General features: G+C 40.5%; 1 protein-coding gene across 8 annotated transcripts in view; it reads right to left on the reverse strand.

The window, feature by feature from the left end:
* Positions 1-8,137: 8,137 nt before the first annotated feature.
* Positions 8,138-13,102, reverse strand: part of phactr4a (phosphatase and actin regulator 4a) — a 33,840-nt gene continuing 28,875 nt past the window's right edge. For all 8 annotated transcript variants that reach the window (XM_013913749.1, XM_013913748.1, XM_005744680.1 and 5 more), the window contains 6 exons: positions 12,616-12,775; positions 12,305-12,360; positions 10,200-10,261; positions 9,952-10,089; positions 9,421-9,497; positions 8,138-9,276 (listed from right to left, as the gene is read on the reverse strand). In XM_013913749.1, coding sequence (XP_013769203.1) covers positions 9,261-9,276; positions 9,421-9,497; positions 9,952-10,089; positions 10,200-10,261; positions 12,305-12,360; positions 12,616-12,775 — 509 coding nt within the window. In that variant the 3' untranslated portion in view covers positions 8,138-9,260. The remainder of the gene's footprint in view (positions 9,277-9,420; positions 9,498-9,951; positions 10,090-10,199; positions 10,262-12,304; positions 12,361-12,615; positions 12,776-13,102) is intronic.

Below are 13,102 nucleotides of genomic sequence, written 5' to 3' on the forward strand. Positions count from 1 at the left end.
CTCAATGTTCCACCTCATGATACCACAGAACACATTTTCCCAATGATCCATGTCCATGAGCACTGTGAGCTCTGCTGAGGTGACTGAGAGTGGCACGAGGCTTTGTTAATTTTCATAAAATGTAATTATTACCTCCCATCAGCTTCTCAGCAGCCTTACTGTCATTTGAGCAATGTCCTCATTTTATGATTTGTCAGCTGCAGCAACACAAGGTGATCAGGATGGAGCCCTTTGCTGACAGAACCTGGGATTTGGTAGCTAGAAGCCTCCATCTGGGGCATAAAAGAAAAATAATCTCTTTCATCTTTAAAATCCCAAATCCCGTACTGAAAACTAATTCCAACCAGATGACATTGATGCACTAGGACTGTGGTTAGATTATGACTTGTCCCTTCGTCTAAATGTTGCTGCTTGCCAAAATAACTCAGTGCCTCGACTGGTCCCCAGGAAGACAAACTGGACATCTAATTTTCATAGTCCCTGCAGCAGCCATGTTTAGCATCATCCAGGAGGAGGACAGGTTCAGCTCATTCTCCCTCCAAGTCTAGATGAACGCATCACAACTCAGCAATAAACAGTTGCCAGCACTCCAGCTAATTATGTATTCACTGTTTTCTGAAAAACAAAGCAGAGTTTGTCTCCCTTCATATATAGGTAGACAATAAAGGCTATCCAGTCTAATATATGGAAATTGCTTTACACCAGTTTCAGGTAGAATTGTCATAATCATCATAATATAAAGATTGAAAACAAACCTTCTCATTTAAAATGTAATGTTATTTATTCAGAAATACAGCAGCTGCAAGATACATTATTTTTGCTTCCTACAGTTTTCTCCATTTACAGTGATTATGTATATTTATAAATAAATATGTAAATAAAGAAATAATATATAAATAAAACCCATTTTCTCACTTTATTATTTTCTATAGGGAAAATGGAGTCAGTTATAATAGACTGTGATAAGCAAAATAGATGTCATTAAATATTCATACTTACGAAATGGTAAATATAACTCTTCTGTAGCTCGGGGTTTCCAAAATGCTGTGTCAGCCAATAGTGTGTCATTGGACTGTACTATTATTATTACTTTATTATTAATATTAGTGCCACATACAACTGGACAAGATTGGCGTGAATTATGATAATGACATGTCAAAGCCAACCACAGCATTGGCATTATGACTGGGTGGCATTAGCTGTTTATAACCAACAGCCTGTGTTGTTTATGTTTTTTGAATAAAATTTTCAAGCAAAGACATAACTTTTTCCTTCATTTTGAGTACAGTGAAGATTTGAGATTGGCTGTGCTTTGGGGAACATCAGTGCTTCATAGACGAGTCATTGCCATCCCATGAAGCTAGAAAACAGATAATGGCTGTATAAAAAAAAAAAACAACAACAGTATACTGCTGTGGTTCTTCTCTGACCTCTGGCCAAGATGTCAGCAGATGAATTAGTCCTATGCATGCACACTCTATTTGCCATGGCATCAAAGTGTGCACAAAGGTTGACGTTGTGGTAACTAGCTAAGCAATTTACTGATGACAGCCTATTGATAAGGACCCACACGCTCAAGGCTAATGTCTTTAGAGGATTTATTGAAGTCCTCCTGCAAAGGACTGCAGACTCCTTATCAAACCCACAGGGTGACTCGTTGTCCCCATGCTATGTCATATTCTGATCTGTGTCAAAGCACACAGAGGCACTTACTAACTGATAAAGAACTTTCAGCTCTATCTTGTGCGGTGTTCATCGAAGCAGCTGCCTCTAAAATGAAAAAGAATGCTTTGAGTTAGCAGGTGATCAAACTGTTTGTTTTATCAAATTCTTATGTGCACAGAAATTTTACCTATAAATGCTCCACAATGTTCTCAACAGCTAGTCTTTAACTCTTTCAGTGTGCTGTTTGCCGGCTCGGTGTAGAATGACATTCTGGAACTTTTTTGTCTGTAAATTGTTGCTCTGGGAATAAAAATAAATAAATGCTGTGGCAGTGTTGAGAGTGGAACAGTAAACTGAACCTGAAGATTTTTAGCTACTGCTGATTAAAGGTTAGCCTTCCCTCACAAAAGCAAGACATTGCTACTAGCCAGGGTGTGAGACTCAGTGACAGCATCACTCTCTGTGGCAGTGACAGCAAATACAAACTCAACGTAATACCAAATCAGCAAATGACAATTACATTTTTGTGCTGAGTGATCAAATCATAGAGCAGCAGCACTGGTATCCAACAGCTAATACAAGTTGAATGCCTTAACACCAACACGACACAGTTTACTACAGCCACCAGGGGGCGATAGCTATGGTTTCATAGGGCCATATGTGAATGATACATTGAAATGATTGGTTATGTCTGGCCTGAGTCTTCTGTCAGAGACAGTTCAGCAAATCAAGAACTCAGTTAACTGCAACTTTAAAAATTCAGGCATACTGAATATTGTATACATTAAATGACTTTGCACTTTCAATCCCAATTCTGTGCAGTCATGATCAAAGAATGTGTGACAATAATGTGGTTTTCTGGAAGAAAGATTTTTTTCTTTTAACTTATAACAACAATCACATCATCTTCTGCTGAGAAGATAACTCAATATGGAATAAGTATGTTTCTCTTTTTGAAAGGGACTGAAAATAGAGGGCATGTTCCTCCCATATTGGCTTCTCTTCATTTGCTCCCTGTTAAATTAAAATCATTCTCCTCACAGACAAAGTCTTGAATAATCAGCCCTCATCTTACCTTAAAGACCCCATAGTACTGTATCACCCCAATATGGGAGACAGACACACTCTCTACTTTTAAGATGTCTAAGCATATAGTTTGGGCTCGATCAGGTGACCCTGAATCATCCCTTAGTTATTTTGCAAAAAGGCCTAGGCTGCCCATGATGCAGCATGTTGAGTTTTTCTTCTTCATTCACCCTTTTTACTCCATGTGCTTATAAACTTCTCTGCATTTAGTCATTATTAATCTTTTCCACAGCATCTTTGTCCCGTCTTCCTCGAATTACCTCCAACCAGTCATAGCATATGGCCGCCCCTCCCTGAGCCAGGTTCTGCTGGAGGTTTCTTCCTGTTAAAAGAGAGTTTTTCTTTCCCACTGTCGCCATGTGCTTTCTCATTGCGGACTGTCTGATCATTGGGGTTTATTTTATAGTATAATGTACCTTGATGTGATTGTTGCTGTGATTTCGCACGTTATAAATAAATAAAGAACTGAACTGAACTGAATGTTCACAAGAGGTCTCTGTAGACCTTGAATTGGCATCCACACCTCACAGCTTACAGGGTTGCTAATAGTATGGCATAAAGATTGCAAAACTAGCAACAGTTACAGAGCAAAAAGGAGTCAAAGATTAGTGCTTTGACTCATTTTTAATACATCTGGGTAGAATTATTGCAGAACAGTATGTGTGCTGCAATTAAACTAATACTTAAACATGATCTTACTAATATAATATCAGGGTTACAGTAAATGTTCTTTCTTAATGAGAGATATATTCTCAACATTGGAAGCTACTTGTGACCATGATCATGCTAATTAAACTTGCAAAGGAAATAACACCTACAGACTGATTATGGGATAACTCAGTCACAAGAAACTGCATTACATCTGAGACGCTCTGCAATTGCTTTGTTAGGAATACCAACAGCGTGTGCTGAGCGCATGGCCAGTGATGCAGAGGTCCTTTGGGTCTGCTTGATTATTGTGTTTATACCTCCCAAGTCAGAGCATGGACATTTGTGCACTATAGTCACACTAGGCAAAATAATGTGACTGTGGTGAGCACTAGAGGGCTCCACTCACACCCAGTGTTGAGGAAGTGTGTTGCTGAGTTTTGTGGCACGAAGTGTTCAGTTGATGTGAAAAAAGAAATGAAGCTGAAGTGAGAACTAAGAGCTCCATGTCGTCTGTGCTTACCTCCACAACCGCAGCATAACCAAAATTATCACATCTGTCTGCAATGAATCTGCAGTTTCCCTGCCTATGAAAAGGTTGCATTGAAAAAGGCAACCAGGCAACTGCTCACAGTCAGTTCCTGTCATCAAAGCAACTTTGGTGTGTCAAGAAGGTGTGAAAATGACTTTAAGTTTGAATCATTCTGCTATGAATTTGCAGCTGAATAGGGTCAAGATGGCAGTTAATGCAATGTGTTTGTGATGATAGAGTGATTAACTCATGTGTTGGCAGTTTTTCTGCAGTAAAGTAGAAAGCAATTATTTGCAAACTTTTGCCAGTCTGTCTGTGATTAACTGCAGACAGTCCAAGTTGGTCTGTGATTGTCTAAAGACAGATTGCTTCCCACCAGGTGAACAGTGCAATTACCTCACAAGCTGAAAGCGATAGCCCAAGGGTTGCAATGTGGTCACCAAAAGCAGTAACAGAAAAATTCAGTGCAATCACCAATTTCTCTTAGTTACAAGTAGGTTGCTATCTTTATTTTATTCCAGAGTAATAAGACTTTCAGTCTTATGGAAGTGTGAGAACAGCCCTCGACTTTGACCTCAGTCCTGATGGGTTCAGTCGTTTCAGGTCAGATCGAATAAAACATCATCCATTTTATAAATTATGTTATTGTAAGTGTCAGAAAGGTGGATTATCCAGGGTGTTTGTTGACAAATGACTTGTGATTCAATTAATCATTTGCCAGGGAGCCTGCAATAAGATGCTTCTATGTTACACCCGGTTTCGAAACACCAAGATGGGGACAGAGAAAATGCTGAGCTTGAGCCGTCAGATTAACATTTCACCAACCAATGGGTGGCTGCGTTCCTTGTTTTATATGATCTGTGGTCCAAATTAGAGATGGCACGATACCACTTTTTTATGTCCGATACCGATACCGATATCATAAATTTGGATATCTGCCGATACCGATATGAATCCGATATAGTGTTTTTTAATCAACAAAACTGTTTTTTAAATATCTTGCTGCATTTTGCATAAGTTCATACTCAAGTTTAAAACAACAACTACACTAAAGCTATTCTGTTATACCTATATGCAAAAAAAAAATTTCATAGTTCAGCAATACTGATCAATCTAATAAACTTAAACCTGCACCATCCTCCCTATTCTGGTATTTTAAAGAGTACTTAGCATAAATATTAAGCAACCTAACTAATAGGGTTCCAACTCCCAGCAACAACAAAAATAAATAAATAAAAAATAGGGAACCACCCCTCACGCTCCACCTCATGATGCTTAATCGACGTAATCAACCTTAATTTGATGCAGTGTGAAAAAAAAATGCACAGAAATCAATTATTTTTCAAGAAATATTAAATAGATTCAACATCTTTCTTCAACAAAATTGCAGACTGCACAGATGGTACCTTCCCAAAGGAAAAAGTACTATAGCTTACTAGGGTATATATATTAGACTTAATAGTTACTATATACAGTAATTGACTTCTATTCATTTTACATCAAATTAAAACTTTGGGTGTCAGATAATTATTTATTAAAAGCTCGACATTTTAAATGAGAATAAGAAAGAAAAGTATGTCTTTGTGCCCCCTTTTCCCTGTTAATGCCCTATCGGCCCCCCTGGCTAAACTTTGCTAGATCCGCCCCTGCACAGTTACCAGCTGTCAGCTACGTCGAAAAAGATCCTGGAGTAGAAAGTAATATTAAATACATTCTAACAACAGCTGATCAAGCTTAAACGTGCTGCTGTTGTTCAGCCGCTGGTTTCCTCTTTCTGGTGCAAAGTGGGCCAAAAGCAAACTAGAGACACAGACTCGCGACAGAAAAGCCGATCAGCTGATCATTAAGCAGTTTCACCATTGAAGTAGCAGCAAGAAGAGGCAGTCGCTTGTTAAGCTTAACGCAGGAATGCTTTACAAACATTCAGAGATGGACTTACACACTTGCTTTACTTCTCTCGGGGATAACTTTGTCGGAGATGAAATGCAGGTTGCTAGCGAAGCTCCACATGCTATCCAGACCACCTACAGATGCCACAGCCGCTCTATCACGTGATGCATACTGCTCCGACGTGCTAACGTTCTGAGGTGAGTTACGGCGTGTTGCAAGTTTTGTGAGGTGCTTTCGTGATATTTAATGGATCGGATTACATTTTTTATTTTTCTCCGATATCCGATCCAGTAATTTAGGTCAGTATCGGACCGATACCGATACGTAATATCGGATCGGTCCATCTCTAGTCCAAATATGATAATATGATATGATAATATTGCTCATATTGTGTTATTTGGTTATTTGGTACTGATGTGTTCAATGTTTAGCAAAATCTTGTATTACAAGCATTCAAATTTCTGTACTTTTTGAGAAGGTTAGAAGATCCATAGAAAGAATCACCTGTCCAATATTGTGTCGCTGCCCCTTTTGCTGTTGAAACACCCCTGACCTGTCAAGGCATGGACTCCACTAGACCCATGAAGGAGTGCTGAATGGGTGCTGTGATATCTAGCAACAGATCCTTAAAGCCCAGTAATTTGAAGTGTGGGACCTCCCTCCATGGATCAGCCTTGTTTGTCCAGTTCATCCTCAGGGCTCTACTGGGTTGAGACTTTGGGGTCTAAGTCAGCACCTCAGACTCACTGTTGTGTTCCTCAAACCATTCCTGAATCATTCTTGCTCTGTGGCAGGGTGCATTATCCTGCTGAAGGGAATGCCGTTTCCATGAGGGTGTACATGGTCTGCAACAATACCCAAGTAGGTGGTACATATCAAAGCAACATCAACACTGTAGACAGTATAGTTTACTATGGCCACCAGGGGTGATAGCTATGGTTTCATAGGGCCGTATGTGAAAGATACATTGAAATGATTGGTTATGTCTGGCCTGAGTCTTCTGTCAGAGACAGTTCAGCAAATCAAGAACTCAGTTAACTGCAACTTTAACTATTCAGGCATACTGAATATTGTATACATTAAATGACTTTGCACTTTCAATCCCAATTCTGTGCAGTCATGATCAAAGAATGTGTGACAATAATGTGGTTTTCTGGAAGAAAGATTTTTTTCTTTTAACTTATAACAACAATCACATCATCTTCTGCTGAGAAGATAACTCAATATGGAATAAGTATGTTTCTCTTTTTGAAAGGGACTGAAAATAGAGGGCATGTTCCTCCCATATTGGCTTCTCTTCATTTGCTCCCTGTTAAATTAAAATCATTCTCCTCACAGACAAAGTCTTGAATAATCAGGCCCTCATCTTACCTTAAAGACCTCATAATACTGTATCACCTATATCAAAGCAACATCAACATGGATGGCAGGACCCAAGCAGAACATTGCTGAAAGCATCACACTGCCACTGTTGGCTTGCCTTCTTCCCATAGTGTATCCTGGTGCCAGGTTTTCCATTGATAAGGGATACACATGGACCTGGCCATCCACTTACAAGAAAACATGATTAATCAGACCAGGGCACCTTCTTCCATTGCTCCATGGTCCAGTTCTGATGTAAACATGCCCAATGTCGGTGCTTTCGGTGTTGAAAGGTCTGCAGCTCCATACACAATAAACTGTGATGTCACACAACTTGGCCCATATCAAACTCGCCAAAATCCTTACGCCCGCTCATGTTTCCTGCACGTCACTTCCTCCCTAATATATCCCACCCACTAACGGGTGCCATGATGAAGAGAAAATCAGTGGAATTCACTTCACCTGCCATAATGTTATGTCTGATCAGTGTATCCTGTGTACATGAAAACATTTTACTGTTAAGTAGGATATACTGCTGTTTTTGTTGGAAACGAGATTTTTACTGTCAGTTCACTCTGACAATCACTCAGTATTTCTACTGTAGAATAGAGCCGCTACTGTGACTGTCCATTTACTACAAACTGCTATCACAGGTGTTATCACGGGTTAGAGAGACAAATAATTGTGTTTTGTCAAAGAGACATCAGCTGCACTTTTCTAAAGACAGATCCACTACATGGAGGGAAGAAAATATTCTAATCATGGCTTAACTGTCTTGTCTTTAGGCTCAGATGGTGGTGACTTATTTATATAGCACATCTTTATAACACTGCCCTCATCTGGTCATTTTAAAAGGCTATATCCCTCCCATTCACACATTTCTGCTTTATTTGCATCCATGTCATCAGCAGACAGAGGCATGAAGAGACTTAAATAATCTCACTGGACTGCATGACAAATCACATTTTATTTTCTGAGCGGATTGTACAGTTATTCAGTGTTGTTGGAAAACAGTTTAATGGTCTCTGTATCAAAAAAAAAAAAAGTACCATTACTACTAGGAGATAATATCTGAGAAATACTTTAGAATTAAAACATGTCAGTGTTGCATGTCAGTAGTTTACAATACAAAGTAAATCAAATCTACACAATTGATCTATACAATAGCAGCCACCTATGGCATATACAAAGTACCATAAAACAGCCAGGAAAATAAAAATATGTACATTTTCATGCTGTGAATAATTCAGTTATAGACATAGTTTAATTAGAGGTTCAAAAACTTTATAGTTTTCGATATACCTGATTAAGGAACATAAGGTGCCTTATTAAAAAATGATCTAGGGATATGTCCATGAGAATCAACTACATGATCAGCAAAGTACAGTAAAATGCACACATTAGGATATTATGTGTCACTGTCAGTAAGTATCAATATGTTGTTGATTCAAACAAAGTGACGACTCAGTTGTAAATAAGTCTTTCACATTTTGTCTGAGCCTTTCATTATTTTAGGTCTTCGATGATTTCAGTAGTAAGGCAGGTGCTGTGTAGCACCTTTGGATACACTCAAATAAACAGTTTTTAAACTAGTCAGTTTAGTGGTACCATCAACAGTGCTAATATGAACCGCTTTGTGTGCACAGTCTTTCTGTTCTGGAAGAAAGGGAGAATATATTCATGAAGGCATCGGGAAGAGATTTACCCCCTTCAAGGTCAGTGTCTGAGTCCCCAATACAACGGGGATGTTCGCACGTGGCGCTCGCCCTTTTTAGTGTTGGCACCGTGCGCCTCCAACATGGATGCACCGACAAACTCCTCCTTTCCTGAATTCCACAGTGTCAGATCTGCCTTAGACCTCACTGTGGGTGAACAGATGTGTGGCTCCTTAAGTCCTTGTTCCATTTAGTGACGCCGTCTTCAGCAGGTTAGCAGGCATGGATTTAAAAAAAAGATATATATACATAAAATGGACCAAAGGGGACCACATATTCAGTTTGTAGTGAGAAGGGGGAGGTGGGGGTTTGTACCGCCTCGTTCCCCCCAGTTTAAGTGCTATACTGGTCGGCACGGAGAACTAAGGCCGATGAAACCTGGAGGAAAGAGAGGAAAAGTCAAGAGGTCAGTCTAGACGCTACACTCAAAAATAGCAAATAGCACATAAAGAATTTATGTGCTGAATAAAGCTGAAAAACAGCTGGGATGAATGTTTAATGAGAGCTATATGTGAGCCTGACCGGGTATAGATCCTGCTCTCTTCGTGGACCTCCATCTCTGAACTCTTGAATTCGTTGAGCTCCTTGCGGATAGCAGCCTGAGAAGAGGAGGAGACATGAAAGAGAGAGCGCTTCAGTGGGAACGGCTTTTATCCGTTTACAGTAGAGCACAGGAGAAGAAAGGCAGCAACGGATCAAAGCTTCATGTATTTTGATGATTCCTCAACTCTTAATGCTCCACAAACAACACACACACACACACTTTTCGAACAAACTCAATCTGTATTTGATATCATGCCATATTCCAGTTTCCCCTCTCTCCCTAACAAGCTTCACTTGGCTCGGTAATCCACCTGGTAAGTCTAAACCCAGCCATTATGCAGTACCTGTGCTGCATTCCAGGGATCCTTCTTTGTTACCAAATCTGCTTGGAATGCAAATCCTCAGAGTGGTAAAATACTTGCAATGTTTAAGCTACCCACTGCTGAGAAGCTCCAAACCACAGGAGGCCTGTCACGATAAAGAGATGCGTTAGAAGGTGAAGTCTCTCACCTTATCAGCAGGTGTTAGCTTCGTCCACGGCTTGTCTGCTCTGCGATCGTAGTCCTCAGCGTGGGTGCTTTCGACGTACTCATGGAAACGCAGGATCTTCCTGGCTTGAAGCTCGGCCACTGTGGGTCTCTGAGACAGCTGATGGTAGAATGGACAAGGCTGCTGTCAGTTTCTTGTTCACAACAACAGCAGCAACAGAAACAAGCTCTCACATTAAAGTCATTAAAGTCACTTTATTGTATCCTAACCTTTCTGGTGAGCCTCCGCTTGATCTCGCTTCTCTCCAGCCGTCGGTCCACTTCGTTCTTGGCTGTGGGGAGGAGAGCACATTCCATGAGAGAGGGAAACGCTACAGATAGATTTCACCTGAGCTGCTGTCGGCACGCTGCCCTCACTGGAATCTTTAATCACTGCCTGGCTCTGCACAAGGCACTGCATTGTTTTTAGCACGCTGAGGAGCATCAGTTCTGTAGAGTCATCTGAGGACAAGTGAGCTGCAGCGGGGCAGAATGAATCCTTGCAAACTTGCTGACAGATTCTGAGAAGTATTAAACCTGGAATCGCACTCAGCATCACAGTGATGCTGCATCAGTGATCTACCACAGATAATCTGCTCCTCATAGTTTTGAACTTTCCGTTCTTGTGTTTTAACATGTAAGCAATGGTTTCTTATTTCAGAAACCTGGGTTATATATTTGTTAATTCAGGCAAAAAATATAGAAGTGTTGAAATACTTGAGGGTAGCGGCTGACCTCAGTTTGTCCATCGGAGGGCACTCACTCTACAACATCCCTGTTGGGAACAACCACCACAGGTTTGGGCCTGTACTGAGTTCACTAGGCTCCGGGCATCGTTCCACTCTCTGGGTTCATTTAAGCTAACAGTGGCGATCAGGACAAGCAGTCACACAGAGATATGAAGTTAACCCAGGGTTTCCCCTACACGTTCGCATGAAGCCGTGGTGATGGTAGCATCTGACCAATCTTTCACGGATCCTATAGCTCGTCTTCCACAGGACAGGACTCCTGTGAGTGCTGCAGCTCGCCAACATAAGAGTGAATCTAGATAACAAAAAGATACCCTAGGAATACTGACGTTGCTTCACAGTGCAGGCCTCTGATCTGAGCAGAGGGGAAACAAGTATTTACTTGTAAACTTGTGACAATAAGAGCAGATTATTTTAAACTGCAGTATCATCTTATCGTAGTTAAGGACTCATAAATATCTCAGTTTGTTTCATTTGTCTGAAATTTTTTTAAATGTTTTTTTTTTTTTTTTTTTTAAAATCAACAAATACCAGTATGTATGCTGGTTACAGAACGTTGGTTTTCCAGCACCAGCAGTTGAAAGTCCATCACTTTGATTTCAGGTTAATGGTTAAAAGGAATAACACACTGTGTACAGCTTCTGGAATTGTGCTGTGCAGCTATACTGCACACGTTTCAGTTACTTCACTACTGCATGCGATTTCTCTCCCACCGCACAGATTCTGGATAACGAGGACAGATTGTATTAAATTCTAAACAAAGAGTGGGGATTTGTACACAGCCCTTGGTAAGCTTGTTCAAATTTGTACTGCAGCCCAGAGATTCAGGAACTACACAGGAGAAGGCATCAACCACAGAATGATAACAGACAGGACAGCAATGCTCCATCTACATTTTCATCGGAACTGAACGCAAAATGTTATTTTTGTGAAGTAAACAGAGGGGAAAAACATAAATACAAATCAGAATTTAATTTATTTCCATCACATGCGGCAGCAACCCGAGGTCCTTAATAAGTTCAATGTCTGCTGTGAGGCCTGAATTTGAATACCTCCGACAGTCTCTTAACTAAAGCAGAGCAGCAGCACTGACAGAGCTGCCTGGTGACTGACCACGAGACAGATGGACTTGATATAGTAAATGTAGTGGCTGTGACTCATTAATCGCACGTGTTTGCTGCCATGTCTGGAAGGCAATGAGTAATTTAGACTCAACATCAATATGGACAACAAGCAGACGTGCCGAGTTGAAGAGCCTAAAGGAACATTGGATAAATAACTGATTCAGGCTCTCTAACGTGCACTGGTGTATTTATTCAAGTCACACACAAACTTGTAATGAAGTGCTCTCAGACCCAATAATGTCCAGACTGCTGTGTGTTTAGTGACACCCGTGGTGCCTGAGGCAAAAAGGAAAAACATTTTACAGATGAGTGAATGACTAATGCTCTCTATTGATTTCAAAGATGAGAAAATAGAAAGTGGGCTTCTTAACATTACAGCGCCGACGAATGAGATGCAAGTAAACACACAGCTGAATGGAGACGTGAAGGATGGAGAGAGCAAGAAATGGAGGAAGAGGCTCACCTGGAAGGATGTTCCTCTGCTCCAGCTCTTTTGCTGTGGGTCTCTGACTCAGCCGCCTGAGGGAAGACAATATTTCAGACGGAGCATATTTTTCTTTGGCTTCATTAGATAAATAGTGAAGAGTAGACAGGGAAGTGAGAGAGGGTGTGTTTTGAAGAAGAAAGTGAAGTGCTGCAGATATCGATCTCACTCTACTTTTTTGAGTTTGCTGCATGTTAACGTGAAGCCAACTAAAAAATAAAATTATTCAGGCCCCATTTTTTTCCCCAAAACTGTCTTAACTTTACTCTCAGTGCCTAAAAAACCTTTACCGTGTCAGTGTGGTCCCGATCTTGTTCCTCAGTTCCTCCCACTGCTCCTTATTGTTCCAGCTCATGCTATCATTGTTATCCTGAGTCTCCTTCTCTCGCTCTTGTCGCTCCAGTTTCAGCGCCAGCGTGTCCTTCCTCTTCACTCGACTCGCCAGCCCACCTGTTACACACAAGAGGCATGTTTATACATCCAACAACATGCCTACACCTGCATCATCTTTACACAGCTGAACATGGACATTTCAAAGAAGCTAATAAAGAACAAGTGCTTAAAGCTATAGTTAGTAAGAGCTCAGAGCCAGTATCCTCGGTGTGAGAAGCAAAAGGATCAAAGCAGTTTCAAGGAAAATTATGGAGACCAGTTTCCCCAAAAAGATAAAAGGATTCATTTCCAATTACCTGGTGAATTTATGAACATGCTGGAAATCTCTGCAAGCAACAGATGATTTTTTCAGTTTTTACAATTAATCATATTTTTTTATTGTCT

The sequence above is a fragment of the Pundamilia nyererei genome, unplaced genomic scaffold (assembly GCF_000239375.1).
Source record: "Pundamilia nyererei isolate P.nyererei 1_Seehausen unplaced genomic scaffold, PunNye1.0 scaffold00148, whole genome shotgun sequence".
NCBI classification, from domain to species: Eukaryota; Metazoa; Chordata; class Actinopteri; order Cichliformes; family Cichlidae; genus Pundamilia; species Pundamilia nyererei.